Raw genomic sequence first — 18,888 nt, forward strand, 5'->3', positions numbered from 1 at the left:
TGTTTCAGGCAAGGCCATTTGGAGGACTGTTTCCTTCCTTTCCAAGAATCTTTTTTTTTTTCCCCCAGTGAAGGGATTTTATTTTATTTTATTTATTTTTTATTTTTTTTTGGTTTTCGGTTTCCTCTTGGAGTGAGAAGGGACCTCGAAAGGTCTTCTAGACCGCAGTTTCTCAACCACTGGTCCCTGGACCGCTGCCGGTCCGCCAAGGGTTGAGTGCCGGTCCCTGGCTGGGAGTCAACCCCCCACTCCCAACAACAACTGCAATCAAGGCACTCACTTCCTCAGTTATGCACATGGCACAGAAGAGGAGGAGTATCACGGAGGAGTGGGACCATCTCATTCCCTATCTTTACAGAGTCAAACTGTATGCGGCGTGCGGACATCAAGGAGAAGGGAAGGCAGTGGGGCGTTGTGGCCGCTCAGCCCACCTGTAACCCCCTGGTCTGCACTGCCGGTGGGAAACGGCAGTCTCCTTTGTGACCTTGCCAGGGGGTGGAATCTCTGGCCGGGATCATGCCATGGTGAGGGCTAAGCGGCGGAGGGAGGGAGGGAGGGGGGAGGGCCGCCTCGGCTCGGGCTGGGCGGAAAGGGAGTGCAGGTGGACCTTCCTCGGGGGAGGGGGAGCAAGCACGCGTGCCAAGGAGGGCTAAGTGGAGGAGGGAGACGGCGTGGTGCGGGGGAGAGGCAAGAGACCGCTTTGTGCATTCATGCAAAAGGGTCATTGGATGAATGGCCCTGGAATGAAGTGATCCTGGAGATTTGACGCCCAGCGCGGTTCACATCCGATCCCAACCGATTCGCCGGTTGCGGCCAAGGCACCTTGAGAGGGGACGCCATTTCCCTCTTGCATCGGTGGGACGTTGTGGTCCCTCGGACCCCTATAACCCCTTGGTCTGCACCGCTGGTGGAAGACGGCGGTCCCCTTGATGACCTCGGGGGGGGGGGATGACCTCTGGCTGGGATCATGCCACAGTGAGGGCTACTAGGCGGTGGAGGGAGGGAGGAGGGTTGCCTTTGCTCAGGTGTGCAGGCAGCATATGGGGCCATGGGGCCTGCATGGCCCCAAAGGTGGGATGGTGTGATCAGCACATGCAGGGGTGTTGGGAGGGGGTGCAGAGGGATGGGGGAACACCTGCTACACTCCGCTGCACAAAGACAGCGGTGGCAGCTCTTGGCGGTGTACCATTGCCTTGCCCACCCGAAACAGTGCCTCGTCTCCCCAGTGAAGAAGACGAGGCATCCACCACTACAACGCTCCCCCCTCCCGCCATCTCAGAATCACCCCCTTCCCTTTAACGCCAGGTCCCCACCGCTCTTCTTCACATTTTCTTTCACCACAAAACAAAAACAAAAACCTTCCCGACGCCTGCCGTGTAACTGTTTTTAAGGAGTTTTGGAGGAGCTGTGCGGGTTCCGTTAGGTCTGCCTGACAAAGTGCACATCTGAGAGCAGGATCCAGATCAAGCCAGGTGATCGTGACCAAGCAGCAATGACACAAATGAGAGGTGGCTAAATTAGTTGATTTTTACCCACAATAGGTAAAACAGCCGAGCGCTAAGGAATGAGCACGCACTCCAGTTACAGAGTAGGTAGCAGAGGATGGTTTGGATATTGCAGCTGTTTAGAGAAAACACATGGAGATCCTTGTAGAACTAAATACTAAATATTTATTGGTTAAATACACTTGGATAGGAAAGACCTATATCTAATCTAAAGGACTACATAGTGGATAGGTAAGGCTGGATCCAGCCCTGCGGCTACACAACTCCGGCTAAAACTCCACCTCCATCATGAGAGGGTTAAACCATAGACTTCGGGCTCTACTGACAACTTGCCCAGCTCTCCTCTCCTCACCTCCTTTTTGCTTTGCTTGACATCCAGCCTGATGAAGAGTTTTGGGGAATTCAAAAGCTTGCTTGTGTGTTGTGTTCGTTGGCCCCATGCAGCTTTTGAATTTTTCTGATGGCCCAACATCCCCTCTCCATCGAGTAATTACAAGCACCACCACCCCGCACATACTGAAGACATATTGGAGACATATTTGTTCACCCAGGCTTTTAGATTCAGGGGTTCTCAACATTGGGTCCCCAGATGTTGGTGGACTTCAACTCCCATAATCCCCAGCCATAATGGCCAAATGCCATTGTGGTTGGGGGTTATGGGAGTTTAAGTCCACCAACATCTGGGGACCCAAAGTTGAGAACCCCCAACGTTCCATGTTTGCAAAAGATTCCAAATTTAATTATTTTAATGCTTATATTATTTTAATTGTAAACTGCCTGGAGATGCAAGCTTTGGGCAGTATAGAAGTCTGTTAATTAAACAAACAAACAAACCAAATAAAATAAAATAGAAAAACTTAAACTTGAAATCCCTTTACTAACTGCTGGTCCAGGAAAATGCACATGAAGAATGTAGCGGTCCTTGAAACTCTGCATGAAGAATTTAGCAGCCCTTGACTCCAAAAAGGTTGAGAAACAAATCTAGACCAACCCTGAGGTCACTGCAGGAAACTATGGAGCATACATGACAGATGGCCAGCCTCAGTCTGAAAACCTCTGGAGACGGCAGAGGGAGCTATTTATTTGTTTTATTTATTTGTTTGTTTATGACATTTATATCCCGCTCTTCCTCCGAGGAGCTCAGAGCGGTGTACATGGTTATTTTTATCCTCACAACACCTCCGTGAGGTAGGTTAGGCTGAGAGATACATGACTGGCCCAGAATCACCCAGCTAGTTTCATGGCTGAATGGGGATTCGAATTTGGGTCTTCCCGGTCCTAATCCAACACTCTAACCACTACGCTATGCTGGCTTTTGTTTTGTTTTGTCTCTATATCAACTGATATAGTCAAGTCAAGTTTTATTTACGGTCCTAGACCAAACAATCCATGCATGCAAACAGCAGAACAATTTATAGAAAACTCTATAGGTTCTCATTATACATCTTAAAAGCAATATAACAAAATTTGGCTACGGAGTTAAAATTTAAAACATTTTCATCAGAGAGTAAGAATTTAACAAGTTGTTCAGCAGATTGATCTGCCTGTTTACAGACCAGAGGTAAAATTAAGTGCTCCCTCCGTTGCCTATGTATTTTACAGGATAATAGAATATGCTCAATAGATTCTATTTCCCCACTGTCGCATCTGCAGTAGCGTTCTTCCAGGGGAACACTATTGTGTCTCCCGGCTAATAATGCAGAGGGAAAAGAATTTGTTCTTGCCCTTGTAGATGCTGAGTGTAATATGCTGAGTGTAATATGGGACAAATAATTTGCTGGTGAAAGATCCCATCTAGTTCTTACTCCTTTATAGAATTCTGTCAAAGAGGCCCAGTTATTTTGCAATTCGATATCTGTCAAACGCTGTTTTACTATTCTTTTAGCATTTGACAAGTCTAACTCCAGCCGTTGTTCAGGGTCTATTCCTAGAGCAGCAAGCTTTTTGCACCACTGCGGTTGTGGGTTTCACGATAGAAACTGAGGAATTAGGCCCACCGGGCGTAGGTGGACTCTCAACCAAAAGTAAATAATTAATAGCCAGGCACGAGATTCGATCTTTATGAGGCCGGCCTCCATACGCAGTATTATGTTTGCGGTGCATCTTGTAGTCCCAAAGATAGCTCTCAGGAAACCGGATTGAACTCTTTCAAGCATAACAAAGTTCGCATAAGGTCCCAATTGGCTCCCGTACAACAGCTAAGGGATAACCTTTGCTGAATACAGTTTTAAAGCCGCAGGAATGAAACCTGCTCCCTGTGTTCTGAAAAATCTGCTAATTGCCACCACACTGCGTTTTGCTGAGTCAGCTACCATTCTCATATGTGCCGCTTTCCCAGCATTTTGTTGAAAAACCACCCCAAGATATTTTATTTGATTGACCTGTTCTAATTTATGTCCATCCAAGGTCCATGTAAATATCCTTGGTTTATTTTTAAAGCACATAATTTTAGATTTATTATAATTGATCTTCAAGTATTCCTCTTGGCAATAAGATGTTAGAACATCTAAAGCTCTTTTGAGCCCGACCCTGGTTTGAGATAAAATAACCACGTCATCCGCATACATCAGGATCAGGATCTTTTTGTTGGCTAATTTAGGTGCGTGGATATCAACATTTTGCAGCCGATTAATCAGATTTTTAATGTACAGATTGAATAAATAAGGGGCCAAAACACACCCTTGCCGCATACCTTTCTCTGTTGGAATTGAATTGGTGAAATTGCCGGCAGTGTCCAAACGTACTCTTAAAGAGGAGTTCTCATGGAGCTTGATGAGCAATAATAAAAGCCTTTGATCTATAGATGTACTAGCCAATTTAGTCCATAGTAGACTCCTTGAAATTGAGTCAAAGGCCATTTTAAGGTCCACGAAAGCAGCGAACAGTGGTCCTTTATGGACCCTAACTTGTTTGTCCACAAGTTGTTGTAAAATTAAGCAATGGTCCATAACCGATCTATTCGGTCTAAAACCTGCTTGCTCATCATGGATTATATGCTCCTGCTCCATCCAAGAGCAAAGTTTTACACACAGATGTTTGGCGTACAATTTACTTCTTATATTCAAAAGGCGAATTGGCCTGTAGTTAAAGGGATCCTCCCTATTGCCTCTTTTATAGATCGGGACCACCATGGCTGAGCCCCACTCCTGAGGGAATTGTGCAGTTTGGTCTGTATAGGTGAACAAGAGAGCCAATACTGGGGCCCACCAGTCTATATGAGCCTTTAATGGTTCTGGAGGAATGTAATCGTTCCCGGGTGCTTTTCCACCCTTCAGCTGCATAATTAGTTGTAACTGATATAGAACTCTCCATAATATAAATACAATATAAAACAGTTCAGATACAAAAAACAGATGGAAACAATATTGATGAGTAAAAAACATTAAATCTTCTGTTTCAATTAAAAGCCTGGAAAAACATTCAGGTATGTCTCCAGGGTCTTCAAGTGGCGCGTACAGATCCCTCCGAAGGACTACCCTGAATCTGATTCCTCGTACATTCAAGCCCTGGGTTCTAATCCTGCCCTCAAGAGCCACCGAGAACAAGTCGCAAGAACCTAAGGACAGCCTGGCCGGATCGGGCCCAAGGCCCATCTAGTCCAGCATCCTGTTTCCCCCTGTGGAGAATAATTGTAATTTGTTGGGCGGACGTGTTCGAAGGACGTGAGCCGTCAGGGGACCCCGCAAAAAGAGAGGCCACCGAGGCCTCTCACCCGCTGCCCTGTCGAGCTGTTTCCTGTTGCAAACAGGAAGGGAAGCTCATCAATCGACGGGACAAATGAACAGGAGGCCTCGCACCCACACGCCTCCCGTTCTGGGCTGAACAGGTGAGTTTCTTATGGCGGGGGTCCAACTCTAGGGCCATTGACCCCAAAGGATGGGGCCGTGGGAAGGGAAGGCGGGCTGCGTGGGCTTTGCTTGGTTCCCAGGCGGCTCTTCTTTCTCCTCCCCTAAATCACAGACACTTTGGAGGGGTCAGAGAGGCTGGTCTCAGGAGGCTGGCTGCTACCCAAATCTCAGGGTTGTTAACGGAAATGCCAACCTGATGTGGGCAGTGGGGAAGTGGAACCTCATCAGCCCAGCAGTTTGATCGGATCTCAGTTTCTCATGGGTAAGCTGGCTGGGCATAAACCATCAGGGGCCTGGAGCACCTTCCTTAGGAGGCAAGGCTAAGGCACCTGGGGATTTTTCTCCCCTACAGCACCTGGGAGTGATTTGCACATGGCTTCATGCTGCGGGGGAAATGGTGAGCGAAGCCCCTTTGAATCACACTCGCGGCATGGAGGGAAGCAGCCCCTCCCCTCTGCCCTCGGGTTTTGTTTTGATGCAAGTTCACATGGCATGCCTCTGTGTTTTCCTTCTAGCCAGTGGGGGAAGATTCATTCATTCATTTATATTCAATTTCTATACCACCCTTCCGAAATGACTCAGGGAGGTTATATATTAAATATTTAGAGATAGATAGATAGATAGATAGATAGATAGATAGAGAGATAGATAGATAGATAGATAGATATAGAGATATATGGATATATAACACGAGCGATATCTGCATTTCTAAAGAGAGTATTCTTGATTGATTGATTGATTGATTGTTAAATTTATATACCGCCTTTCATTAAAACAATCCCAATGCGGTTTCCTTCCTATCATGCTAATGATTCTACATCAGTGCCTCTCCCTATTTGCTCCGACCGTTTTCAGAAAAAGTCACTTAAAACCATCATTTTTAAAACCTGGAAATACACCAAGATAAGCTAGAATTCACAAGACAAAGCCCGATTTGTGTGTGGAGTGGGTCCAAGGATCTCGAAGGGACTTCGGGGTACGTTTGGCTGGTGTGTGAATGCACGCACTCTCTTCCGAAGGAGATCTGGGGTAACAGCCCTGTCTGTAAAGACTCCTGGGGAGACATGATAGTCTAGAAAATTATGGCTGGTGTGGAGACAGAGAAATTGATCTCCCTCTCTCACATCAATAGAATCAGGGTCATCCTATGAAACTGATGGCCAGGAAAAGTTGGTTGGTTGGTTGGTTGGTTGGTTGGTTGGTTGGTTGGTTGGTTGGTTAAGTGCCGTCAAGCCGGTGTTGACTCTTAGCGACCACATAGATAGATCCTCTCCAGGATGATCTGTCTTCAGCTTGGCCTTTTAGGTCTCTCAGTGGTGCATTCATTGATGTCGTTGTTGAGTCCATCCACCTTGCTGCTGGTCATCTTCTTCTTCTCTTTCCTTCCACTTTCCCCAGCATTATGGACTTCTCAAGGGAGCTGGGTCTTTGCATAATGTTTCCAAAGTACAATAGTTTGAGCCTGGTCATTTGTGCCTTGAGTGAAAATTCTGCATTGATTTGTTCTATGATCCATTTGTTTGTTCTCTTGGCTGTCCATGGTCTCCTCAAAAGTCTTCTCCAGCACCAAAGTTCAAAAGCGTTAAAACTCTATCTTGCTTCTTCAAAGTCCAGCTTTCACATCCATAGAGTGTCACGGGAAAAACCAGGAAAAGTAGGACTGACAAAAGGAAGTATTGTTTCACTCAACGCATCATTAACCTACAGAATTCCTTGCCACCATATGTGGCAACAGCCAGAAGCCTGGATGTCTTTAAAAGGGGCTTAGACAAATTAATAGAGGACAGGTCTGTCAATGGCTACTAGTCTGAGGGCTATAGGCCACCTTGAGCCTCAGAAGCAGGATGCCTCTAAACACCAGCTGCCAGGGAACCATAGCAGGAGAGAGGGCATGCCTTCATCTCCTGCTTGGGAGCTTCCCACAGGCATCTCCTGGACCACTGATGGAGGAGTGTTGGGTCTGATCCAACAGGGCTCTTCCCAGATCAGGCTATACTCATCATTAGTGGAGGCGATTCAGTCGAAGTTTCTGAGAGCCATTTTTCAGATTACAGAAAGTGACCCTGAAGGGTAAGACCAGAATTTAGCTTGCTGTAGTTGGTCTGTGGCTTAAAGTAATTTTTTCTCCAAATGGTTTTAACTATTAAATCACCGTGGCACCAAAAAGAAACTAAGCATTTGCATGATGTTTTTTGTCCTGGACTTTTTATTGTCCGCTGGATATGACCGTGGCAAGGTTGCCATTAAACATTAAACATGGGACGTCGAGCTGACATGAATCCTGCCCCTACAATTTGGGAAGAATTAACTGTTGTTTTAAACCAGCAAAATACCTTATTAATTTCATGGTCCCAAGTAACAGAAGAGCATTCACTTTGGCCCAATGTCACGCTTTGCCTTCAGCCATATTAATCTGGGAAATATTTAATGTTCATTTTAACCAAAGATTATGTCCACGTAACTCTGGTGCATTGGACTCAATAGAACATGTTCTTTTAATTTAAACATGTTATTTTAAGAGGTCTTGTAGTAGCAAGCATGACTTGTCCTCTTAACTAAGCAGGGTCCACCCTGGTTGCACATGAATGAGAGACTTGATGTGTGAAAAGCACTGTAAGATATTCCCCTTCTTAGGAGATGGAGCTGCTCTGGGAAGAGCAGAAGGTTCCAAGTTCCCTCCCTGGAAGCATCTCCAAGAGGGGGCTGAGTGAGATTCCTGCCTGCAACCTGGGAGATGCTTGGGGCCGGCAAGATCAGCCCGGATTTGTCTATATCTGGTTTTATGTTCAAATAAATTTTAGGTTAACCTTAACCAACTGCTGCATTTTGTATGGTTCTGAATTGTGATTTGTAGGTTGGTTACGTGGTAGGATTGTTAGATGTTTGCTTTCTCGTTTCTGGTCTGAAAAAAAGATTGAATTGTACAAAGCATTTGTGGGGCTCATGAATTCCGCTTCAAACAGCCCCCACCCGCCCCACCCCAGTATCGATTACCTGGGCCAGAATGCATGGAGAAGGCGAAGGAGAATGCATGCCCTTATACAAAACGATGGTGTGGCCACACTTTGAGTACTGCGTACAGTTCTGGTCACCACATTTTAAAAAGGACATTGTAGAACTGGAAAAGGTGCAGAAGAGGGTAACGAAGATGATCAGGGGCCTGGAGGACCTACCTTATGAGGCAAGGCTACAACACCCGGGGCTATTTAGTTTAGAAAAAAGACAACTGCAGGGAGACATGATAGAGGTCTATAAAATCATGCATAGAGTGGAGAATGTGGATAGAGAGAAATTCTTCTCCCTCTCACATCACAGAAGAACCAGGGGTCATCCCATGAAATTGATTGCCAGGAAATTTAGGACCAGCAAACAGAAGTATTTTTTTCACACAATGCATAATCAACTTGTGGAATTCTCTGCCACAAGGTGTGGTGACAGCCAACAACCTGGATGGCTTGAAGAGGGGTTTGGATAACTTCATGGAGGAGAGGTCTATCAACGGTTACTAGTTGGAGGGCTGTGGGCCACCTCCAGCCTCAAAGGCAGGAAGGATGCCTCTGAGTACCAGTTATAGGGGAGTAACAGCAGGAGAGAGGGCATGCCCTCAACTCCTGCCTGTGGCTTCTAGCGGCATCTCGTGGGCCACCATGCGAAACAGGATGCTGGACTAGATGGGCCTCCTTGGGCCTGATCCAGCAGGGCTGTTCTTAAGGTCTCCTCCACCAGCTCCATTGGAATGAACAGGATCTGTGCAAGAGCATTGGTGTGGATGGTGTTTTCCTCTCCAACTTCCTTGCCTAGAGTTTCTTCTCTCTCAGCCTAGCCTACCTCCCAGGGTTGTTGTGAGCCTCTGCCCTCCTGGTTTTTCCTAGCTACAGATGACACCCGCTCTCCCCCCCCGCCCCCACTTGAGACGTCCAAAGGCAGATTTGAACCCAGTGCTCAACCTGTGGAGGGGAAGGTAATTAAATCCACAAACCCCACCCCAATTTCCCCCATTTTGGCCAAATCACAGCACACACATATACATGTTGTAGTCTTCTAAGAACTGTAGCTAAGGGTGCCATAATAGAGAGCTGAGATCGTGAAGTGATTGGAGTGTTGGACTAGGACCGGGGAGACCCGAGTTCAAATCCCCATTCAGCCACAAAATGCACGGGGTGACTCTGGGCCAGTCATGTCTCTCTCAGCCTAGCCTACCGCATAGGGTTGTTGCGAGGGTCAATGTAACCCTGTACACCGCTCTCGGCTCCTTGGCGGGAACATAGGAAGCTGCCATATACGGAGTCAGACCCTTGGTCTATTTAGCTCAGTATTGTCTTCACAGACTGGCAGCGGCTTCTCCAAGGTTGCAGGCAGGAATCTCTCTCAGCCCGATCTTGGAGATGCTGCCAAGCAGGGAACTTGGAACCTAGATGCTCTTCCCAGAGTGGCGGCTCCATCCCCAGGGGAATCTCTTCCAGTGCTTACACTTCTGGTCTCCGATTCATATGCAACCAGGGTGGACCCTGCTTAGCTGAGGGGACGAGTCATGCTTGCGACCACAAGACCAGCTCTCCTCTCCTAGAAAGAATAGGAAGGGCTGAGATCCTAATGGTACACTAAATTTTCATTTGTGCAAAGCAAGCAAACCATGCCGCTCGGGTGAAAGCCCAAGGATGTTTGGTAATGGGCTATCGCACTCTTTGCAAAAGTTCCTTTTCAACAGATGAGATGTGCCACACGTTGGGCAAAGCCACCTAATGGCACAGCGGGGAAGTAACTTGCCTAGAGAGCAAGATGCTGCCGGTTCGAATCCCCGCTGGTATGTTTCCCAGACTATGGGGAACACCTGTATCAGGCGGCAGCAATCTAGGACGATGCTGAAAGGCATCATCTCAGACTGCGCGGGAGGAGGCAACGGTCAACCCCTCCTGCATTCTACCAAAGACAACCACAGGGCTCTGCGGTCGCCACGAGTCGACTCCAACTCGACAGCACAACCTTACAAGTTGTGCAACATGTGCTTGAGCTAGCACAAAATCAGGGGTGTAGCCACCCCTGGACGGGGGGGACAATTGTCCCTGGGCCATCGGGGTTGGGGGGCTGCCACCGCTCCCCCTCCTCCTGCAAGTATTGAGCGAGGCAGAGAAAGCAGCATCAGCTGGGGAGGAGTGATGGGGGGGATACTGGCCAAGCCCCCTACATATGATGTTGATACAGGGGGCACGGCTGGCAATTGAGGAGGGGGCTGCCCGGCCTTGCCCCCAGCCACTGGCACGCTCCCTACACCTCTGTGCAACGTTACTCGGGCATGTAAGCGCCAAACTTAACTTCAGGTCGGCAGCACAGAAGCATTATTAGGTGGGGGACACGAGGCCCCCTCCTCCCCGCCCCCCCAGTTTGGCGCGCTGCTTGCGACGCCTTCGAAACGCCCGCCGGCTGCAGACCACCACGAAGCAAAAATGGCCATTTTCAAATAATTTATTAGGAATTTAAAACTGAAAATCTGGAAAAAGGGGTTACAGGTAATGGAGAGAACAAACATTTGATGTGTCATAAAACCGGCTTAATAAAAAACACAGCTTTATTGGTTTTTGTTTTTGTTTTTTTCCTTTTTTAAAAAAAGAAGACACACAACGGCCACTCCCAAACCACAGCGCCCGCCCCTCCCCGATGTCGAGGCCGCAGCCAAAAGAGCCGGAAGGCGGGTCCCGACCCTGGGCGCCGGGGCCCCGAAGCAGCGTGTGCCGGGAAGGAGGCCAAAGGGCCACCCGCAGCCCGCACCCCCACAAGGCTGAAGACTAGAGAATAAAAATAAACCCAATACGTTGCTGCTGCTCTTTAATTTCTTTTTTTAAAAAAACAGACATACAGACTCGTCTCAGTAACAAAAATTATTGCTTTGTGTTTCCAGTACTAATTAGCTACGGTCCCACCCCGCCCCGCCCCGCCCCACATTTTCCCCCACCCGAAAAGAACTCTCCCAATATTTCCAGGCTGCTCAGAGTAGGCTTGTGCGACTTGGGGGGGCGGCGGGAGCAAGGCAGCAATGTTGCGGGGGCGAGGAGGAGGGAGGCTGGGGTCAGGCGGGAATTGGCGAGAAGGGGCCGCCATTGCTTGTAAGCGCTTCCGCTCCGGGGCCGGTTTGGACAAGAAGCAGCACTGCGTGGTAAAGCTCCTCCCGGACTGTACCACTGCAGGCGGAAGGGAGGTGCACGTCTGCATGGAAATGAGATCTCCCTGCAGAGAGAAAATAAGCAGGTCAGGGAGCGGAGGGTTCGTCCTCACCCCCGACTGCTAGCTTTCTATGTGGAGGGAAAGCGGGCTTTCGGCTTCCAATGAGGGAGTCTTCAATCATGCACCGTTTGGAGTGTGTGGCCTTTCCGCCGCCTGCAGACATATGGGTCCAGAAAAGCATCACTATTTGATTCTGCCGATTGAATAAACCGAGCCTTATCTTTCCCCCCCCCCCCATCCCTCTACGGTCTCCGGTCAAACAGCTTTGGCAGGTTTCTGAACCTGCAATGCCTGTTCGAGTCGGTATGATAGCAGGGCAAAAGAAACGGCGAGTCGCGCGGGCTGTTTCGTAGCATCTTTTTAAGTTCTGTGGCCTGTCCGCCTAAGAGAGAAAGGCCCCGCTCCAGCCATGGGGGCCCTCCCCGTGTTCCCTCTCTTGCTGGTAAGGGGCGAAGTTTGAGATAAGAGGAAATGATTTTCAATTATTTGAAAGGTTAAGATGGAGCGGCATTATTTTCCCTGGGAATACGTGTCTAAGCTGCATCTTAATGAAAGGCTCAACCATTCCCCTCAAACAAGGTCTTTGGTTCAAGTTTAAAGAAAATTCAGACTCAAACCTGCCCCCCGAAAACAATTTCCCTTCAAGGATCTGACTACAACGGGGACAGTTCCAGAGTGAAGTCTTGCTAAAGGCTGATTCGGACATCCGGGCCTGCCACGAAGCGTATCGTCTGCCCACGGACCTGCAGGATCTGCCTCTTTGCGACATACACACTGGTATACTTAAAACATATTTTTAAGTGTCCACTTAAAAAAACAAAACAAAATAAACCCTCGCCGATAGAAAACGAGCAGATCTTGCAGAGAAGACCCTGACCCCAGAGAACGGATTTTTCCATGTCCAAGGAGAGCATTGCTTTTCAGAAATGGGCCCTATGTGGCAAAAAGCTGCAAATGAGCCAAGCCAGACACACGAAAAGAAAGCACCCAGCATCCGGTCCCTGGCAGCATTTCCTTGACAGTGAGGGAAATGAGCCCTTGGTGGTATAACCTAGGGGAAGGGGACACTTTTGAGCAAAAGTAGATGGGATTTTGGTTCTTGAGCGGGCTTCTGAACATGTACAGAGTGACTTGCCATTGCCACAAGCAACCTTCCACATCAGAACACATGAAGTTGCCTTCTACTGAGTCAGACCCTTGGTCCAGCTGGTTCAGCATTGGAGACACTGACTGGCAGCATTTCTTTGGGGGGTTTTCAGAGGAGGGAGCCGCACACAACATGTCACTTAGCCTTGTGGAGCAAAATGCTGCCGTAGGCTGGGGGACGGAGCAGGACAGTAGTGTCGCTTTTATAAAATGTATGGCTCTTTTAACACATTCGTCTGGCTTTTAAGGGGGGGTTCCCAATGGCCTGCTAGCGGGCGGCTGATCAGGTCGTCAGTTGGGGTCACCGTATCTTAAGGAGGGCATTGCAGAACTGGGAAAGGTGCAGAAGAGGGCAACCCAGATGACCAGGGGCCTGGAGCACCTTCCTTATGGGGCTAGGCAACAGCATCGGGGGCTCTTTACCTTGGAAAAGAGGCAACAAAGGGGAGACATGATTGAGGATGCATGGAGTGGAGAGGGTGGACAGAGAGAGATTTTCCTCCCTCTCTCACAACACTAGAACCAGGGGTCACTCCATGAAACGGAAGGTTGGGAAATTCAGGACCGACAAGAGGAAATACTTTTTTCACACAGTGCATAATTAAACTATGGAACTCTCTGCCATGGGATGTGGTGATGGCCACTAGCTTCGATGGTTTTAAAAGAGACAAATTCATGGAGGGCAGGTCTGTCACTGGCTACTAGTCTGGTGACTATGGGCCAATGCCAGCCTCAGAGGCCAGACGTTTCTAAATCCCAGTGGCAGGGGAGCAACAGCAGGAGAGAGGGCATGCCTTCACCTCTTGCCTGTGGGCTTCCCGGAGGCATCTGATGCTCTTCTGCCCATGGCCTCTGGCACTGCGGTGGAATCAGCCACGCCAAGACCCAGCCCGGCCCCAGAGGAGTGGCTCCTTGCCAGGGGGGTCCAGCCCACCTTGCGGTGAGCCGCTCCTCTGAACCAGGGATGGCCCTCGGAGGGCCTGCAGTGCCCAAAGCGCGGCAGCGGCCACAGCCCTGGCCGGTTTCCTCTGCCGCCACTCCAAATCTCGCCCTACGTCTCGCTGGGGCCAGGGCTCACTGCTGCTGCGCCCACTGGCTCCGGGACACGGAAACCAGACCCTGGCTGCTGGGGGCCACTCCAAAGCTCCCCTGGGGCACCTCCCCACTGCCGGGAGAGGGAGCCTCCCCACCGGACACGGAGCAAAAAACCAAACCAAACCTGGGAGCAAGCCACACCCAAGGCTCCAGGGGCAAGTGATCCAAGCCAGACAGGAAACAGACCCACAGCTATAAAGTAGGGTTGAAAGAGATAATTCGGAGCAAAGGGAGCTGGCAATGTTCGGAGGGGGTTGGGGGGGCCCTCTGAGCATGCACAGAGTGCCCTTTGCTCACCACGGGCCACCTCCAAATTTAAGGAAGTCGGAAACTGCCGCCGCCGGCGTCAGACCCTTGGTCCAGCTCACTCAGGACTGCCTACTCTGACCAGCAGCAACACTCTGGGGCTTCAGGGAGGAGGCTTTGCCAAGCCTGTCTGGAGATGCCGCCGGGGACTGAACGTGGGGCCTTCTGCACGCTCAGCCACGGAGCTGCGGTCCTTCCTGCTCGAACTGTTATCCGAGCCCTGCCTGCTTTCGAGAGACATGGGAAGCGGCCTTTTACTGAGTCAGGCCCTTGGTCCCTCGCGCTCAGGACTGCCGACACTGACTGGCAGCGGCTCCCTGTGCTTTCAGCCAGGGGTCTTTCCCCAGCCCTTCTTGGAGATGCTGCCAGGGACTGAACGTGGGACCTTCTGCGGGCAAAGCGGGCGCTCTTTGGCGGAGCGACAGCCTCACCCCCAGGAGCCCGGCTTCCAGAGAGAGGCAGGGGCTCACCCCCGTGCTCTCACTCTCTCCCACACACACAAATGAATCGAGCCCAGCGGAGCGGCCCGGGGTCCCCCTCGCTGGCAGCATCCCTGAGAAGCCCCCGTCCCCCTGGTCAGCAGTTCCCCTGGGCCCAAATGGCCGCCCCCCAACCCTCTCTCTGATGTAGCCAAGGCACCTACGCCACGGCATCCCCAGCGCCCCCCGCGGGACGCGACCCCCCACCCCACCCCCCCCTGCAGCAAGCGACAAATATTGGGAGAGTTCAAAGCCCGTTCAAAGCGTCCCAGAGACAGACGGTGGGAACCGCAGCCCTTTGGCGGGGGCAGGCACCGAGGCACGTGTCCCGAGAGGCAGGCTCCCCGCCGCCGCCCCCCCGCTCTGTCGAGCGCCCCCCCCAAAAGCAGCATCCGTCCGCCTCTCTCCCCCCCACCCCGCCTCCCGCCACGCCCTCCTGCCCCCCGACACACTTTCGTCTCAGCAGAGGTCTTGAAATCTTACAGTAAAAGGTATAAAAAAGAAAGGAGGTTCGTCATGGTCCAACTGGAGAGTATTGCTCACATTTACGGCATCGAAGCCCAGAAGAAGAGGTTGGGGGGGGGGGTTTAGGGGGAGAGAAAGGAGAAAGGGGCAAGAGCGCCCTGCAGTATTTACATATGATACAGGAAAGTCGGGGGGGGTGAGGGTGGTATCATAATAATAACAATAGTAAACCCACAGTAACCTAAAAACTACAGAAAAGCTGGGGAGGGGGGAACAAAAAAAACTTTCGGTCATAAAGAATAGTGTTTCTTTTTCACTTAGCAAAATATACAGTTTGTATTTGTTCCACCCCGATTCCCCCCAAAAGCGTTTGCATCCTGCATTTCAAAAAACTGGGGGGGGAAATGCTTCAAAAACAAGAGAGCGAGAGCGAAACTAGCTAATGCGTCCGCGCCTCTCCGCTTGCTCTCTTCCCTCCAGAACTTCCTCCGTTGGACATCGACCGGTCCTTTCAAAAGGCTTGGTTTTCTCGTGACCGAGTCCGCCCCGTCCGCGCCCCCCCCGCACAGCCCCCCCCCAAAATATAATATATATATATCTAAAACAAAACAAAAAAAAACCAACAACAAAAATATTTCAAAGCCAAATAAAAATATTCCTCAATAAAAGCTACCTACGCACAATCACCAAAAAAAAAAAAATTAAAATTAAAATAAAATAAAATCCAAATCCAAATCCGTAACACGGCTCTACAGGCTCCGAAAAAGAGCAAAAAAGAACAAGCACGAAAAGAGAGGACTGGTCTCAAATCCTCCCTCCCCCGCCCCCCACCCCCACCCCAAAGGTTAACAAAGGGAAAAAAGAAAGGGGGGGGAAACCCTAACAAAGCTAGCAAAATAAATAAAAGAAGAAACCGGTGGGTCGGAGGGTTTGGGGAGAAGTGTAAACGGTCTACGGTTAGTAAGGAAAGGAGAGGAGATCTCCTTGTGTTCGAATCCAGTGCTTTTCTGGTCAACGGGAGAGATCGGGCCGGCAGGACCCACAGCCACAAGTGTGCAGTTTTGTTTGCGAAAATGAAATCTTGGCTCCTCCCTCGGGTTTTGCCGGATTCTCCAGCTTGCGGTCCTTGCTCACTGGGGAACCTGCGGGAAAGAAGAAAGGGGGAGTGGGGAGGGGAGGCAATAATTAGAGGGAGGGACCCAAGGTTGCCCGCCCCATCATTTGCAAAGGCATCTTTGTTCATTTTGCAAAGCAAACAGCAGCAAAAGAAGACAATACACTTCATTAAAAGAATAACACATCCGTGCCTAAAAAGATAACCAATATCTGCACAATACAAGGAACAGGAGGGCGGGGGGGGGGGAGAGAATCCATCTGAAACTCCTTCACGGACTGAGGGAACGGATCGTGCAGATGGAACGGACACGTTTCAGGTAGAAGAGAGTTCCTCTGGTTGGGAGCCACCACCAAAAAGGCTCTGTTGCCTGTAAAGGCCAGCCTTACCTCCAAAGGCGGTGATGTCCACAAAAAGGTATCAACACAAAATCTCAGAGCACAGGGAGGTACGTATGGGAGAAAGGGATCCCTCGGATATCGCAGGCTATATAGAGTTTACATGATGAAAACCAGCATTTGGATGGAGCACAGAAACCACTAGAGTTTCTCTAGCGATATGGGTCATCTATGGACAGGCTACCAGCCAGACTGCCATATAAGAACCCGAAGAACAGTTCTGAAGTTCTACCAGAACAGCATCCCATGTCCAGCCGGGATCAGCCGGCTCCTATAAGCACGACAAGAAGCCATCTGCCCTCCTCCTCTGCCCTATTGACCAGCTGAAGTTTCTGAACAGTCTACCGAGGCAGCCCCACGTACAGCACATTACAGTAGTCAAGCCGAGACTCTTCTCCTCTCTTGCTCTCTCCTGACTATCTTACCTCCTTCTTTCTTGGTCCTCAGCTTCAGTGGTAACCATTAGTAAAAGCCGTTGCAATCAAAGGCCCCTAGAAGAGAACGACACGACAATCACCGGGTGTATCTATGGCCTCTCAGCCACTGGGAATGCAATGCAGAAAATGAAAGGTTGTCTTATTATCAGCACCACGGTGCTTAGGACTCTCGACGCCTACCTAAAGAAGCCCCCTGCCCCCCATCACTTCAAATAATATATGCTTAGTAAAGATATACAGCGTTATGATACTAAGCCTGCTGCTCCAGTTATCTTGGCTGGCCGCTAAGCGGTGGAACATCTCCCTTGCATGCAGAAAGTCCTCGGTTCAAGCCCTGGCAGCATCTAAAGGTAGGCCTGGGAAAGACGCCTGCCTGAACCCTTAGAGAGCTGCTGCCAGTCAGTGTAGACGACACTGAGCTAAAGGGAATGGCTTGCTATATGGCAGCTTCCAAGGTCTTTCCTAGTGTTGCTGAGGGCCAGCCGTCCAACGGGGGCCGATGTCTGCAGGGGACAAGATCTGCCGCCTTCACCCTGCTGACCCGGGCCCTCGGTGCACTCAGAGCAATGTCCGAGCTATGCACGGGTGTGAAATGGCACGGCACGAGGCTGCTCTTTCCCCGCTCGGCTCGTGAGAGGGAACCGAGACCGCCTCACTAGCGCAAGGCAACGGCAGCTCTCCCACCCGGAACGGGGGGTCGGAACCGGGACCCGAGGCATGCCCACTCACCCCTAGGCTGTGGCCAAAGCCGGTACTGGGGGCCGGGCTCGCTGCGCTGATGTAACTGCTGACTCCTGAATCCTGGTTGGCTGCCCCGTAGAGCTCCGCCATCGGCCCGGGACTGGTGGTGCCCAGGAAACCGCCAGTGCGGCTCGGGGTGGAACCTACCGGAGGAAGCAAGACTAGCCAGTGAAGGTGCCAAAATGGCAGCCCCTCCTCCCCCCGCCCCCCCAATCCCAGGGCAACACTCTCTCGGAGGCTGGCTGGGCCGCAGTTACCTGTCCCTCGCACCACGGCCGCCGCCGCCGCCGCTGCCGCCATTGGTCCGTACGCAGTGAGGGGGATGGCTAGAAGGAAAGGAGAGGCGTCAGGAGGGTGCGCTTGTCGTAGGGCTGTTGTTGGACTACAACTCCCATCATCCCTAGCCGCTACTGTGAGGTGGGGAGCCCCTGCTTGGCCACACCTTCATAGGGGGTCTCGAACCAGCGACGCAATTCTAAGAACCTCTGGTGGGGAATTCAGGCCGTGTGCGTCCACTCTGCTCTGGCCCGCACAGAGAACAGCAGCTCCGGCCAAATGCCCACGGAAGAAACAGGCCTGCTTCACACACCCATTCGAATCTAGGTTTAAATTTGGGTCACTGGCATCCGCGCGATTGTGTGAACGCAGGCCAAGGCAGCTTGCGGCCCAAGATGAATCTGAGATTCCCACCTGGGCGTGGGTTCAGACAATCGGGCTAATGTCAGTAGCCCACATTAATGAGCCAAGATTCGAAGGAGTGTGTGAAGCCGGCCACAGACTTCCAACCGACAGTGCCTCTCTCACCCAAAACAGTTGCCGGGCCTCATCCTGAGCAGGACGTCCCGCGCGGACAGCAACTCAACGGGACGTCAACGTCCCGAGCTTAAGTCACTCTTTGGCCTTGTGCCGTTTTCCTAGGGCAAATCACCCTCCCTGCCCCCCGGAAGCTGTATAAGGGCTACTCTGGGAGCACAACAGTGGCTTTGGGTGGACAGTCCTCAAACCTCCACACACAACTGTTTGGGGATGGAAACAGAGGCCCTTCTGGTTGGAAGCGCACCTCTTCGGCATGCATCGGAGTGTGCATCCAGTCACACGAAGTACCCCCGATCCCTCCCTCGGTTTCTGGGTCCAG

At 50.7% G+C, this 18,888-nt stretch overlaps 1 protein-coding gene across 6 annotated transcripts in view; it reads right to left on the bottom strand.

Moving 5' to 3' along the window:
• Positions 1 to 15,018: 15,018 nt before the first annotated feature.
• MSI1 (musashi RNA binding protein 1) overlaps positions 15,019 to 18,888 on the bottom strand; it is a 57,434-nt gene continuing 53,564 nt past the window's right edge. For 2 of the 6 annotated variants that reach the window (XM_053279856.1, XM_053279854.1), the window contains 4 exons: positions 18,011 to 18,079; positions 17,742 to 17,914; positions 17,001 to 17,066; positions 15,019 to 16,205 (listed from right to left, as the gene is read on the bottom strand). In XM_053279856.1, the coding sequence (XP_053135831.1) occupies positions 17,025 to 17,066; positions 17,742 to 17,914; positions 18,011 to 18,079 (284 nt within the window). In that variant the 3' untranslated portion in view covers positions 15,019 to 16,205; positions 17,001 to 17,024. Of the gene's footprint in view, positions 16,206 to 17,000; positions 17,067 to 17,741; positions 18,080 to 18,888 lie in introns of all 6 variants that reach the window. The other 4 variants (XM_053279857.1, XM_053279855.1, XM_053279858.1 and 1 more) reach the window with 2 other exon arrangements.

The sequence above is a fragment of the Hemicordylus capensis genome, chromosome 15 (genome assembly GCF_027244095.1).
Source record: "Hemicordylus capensis ecotype Gifberg chromosome 15, rHemCap1.1.pri, whole genome shotgun sequence".
NCBI lineage: Eukaryota > Metazoa > Chordata > Lepidosauria > Squamata > Cordylidae > Hemicordylus > Hemicordylus capensis.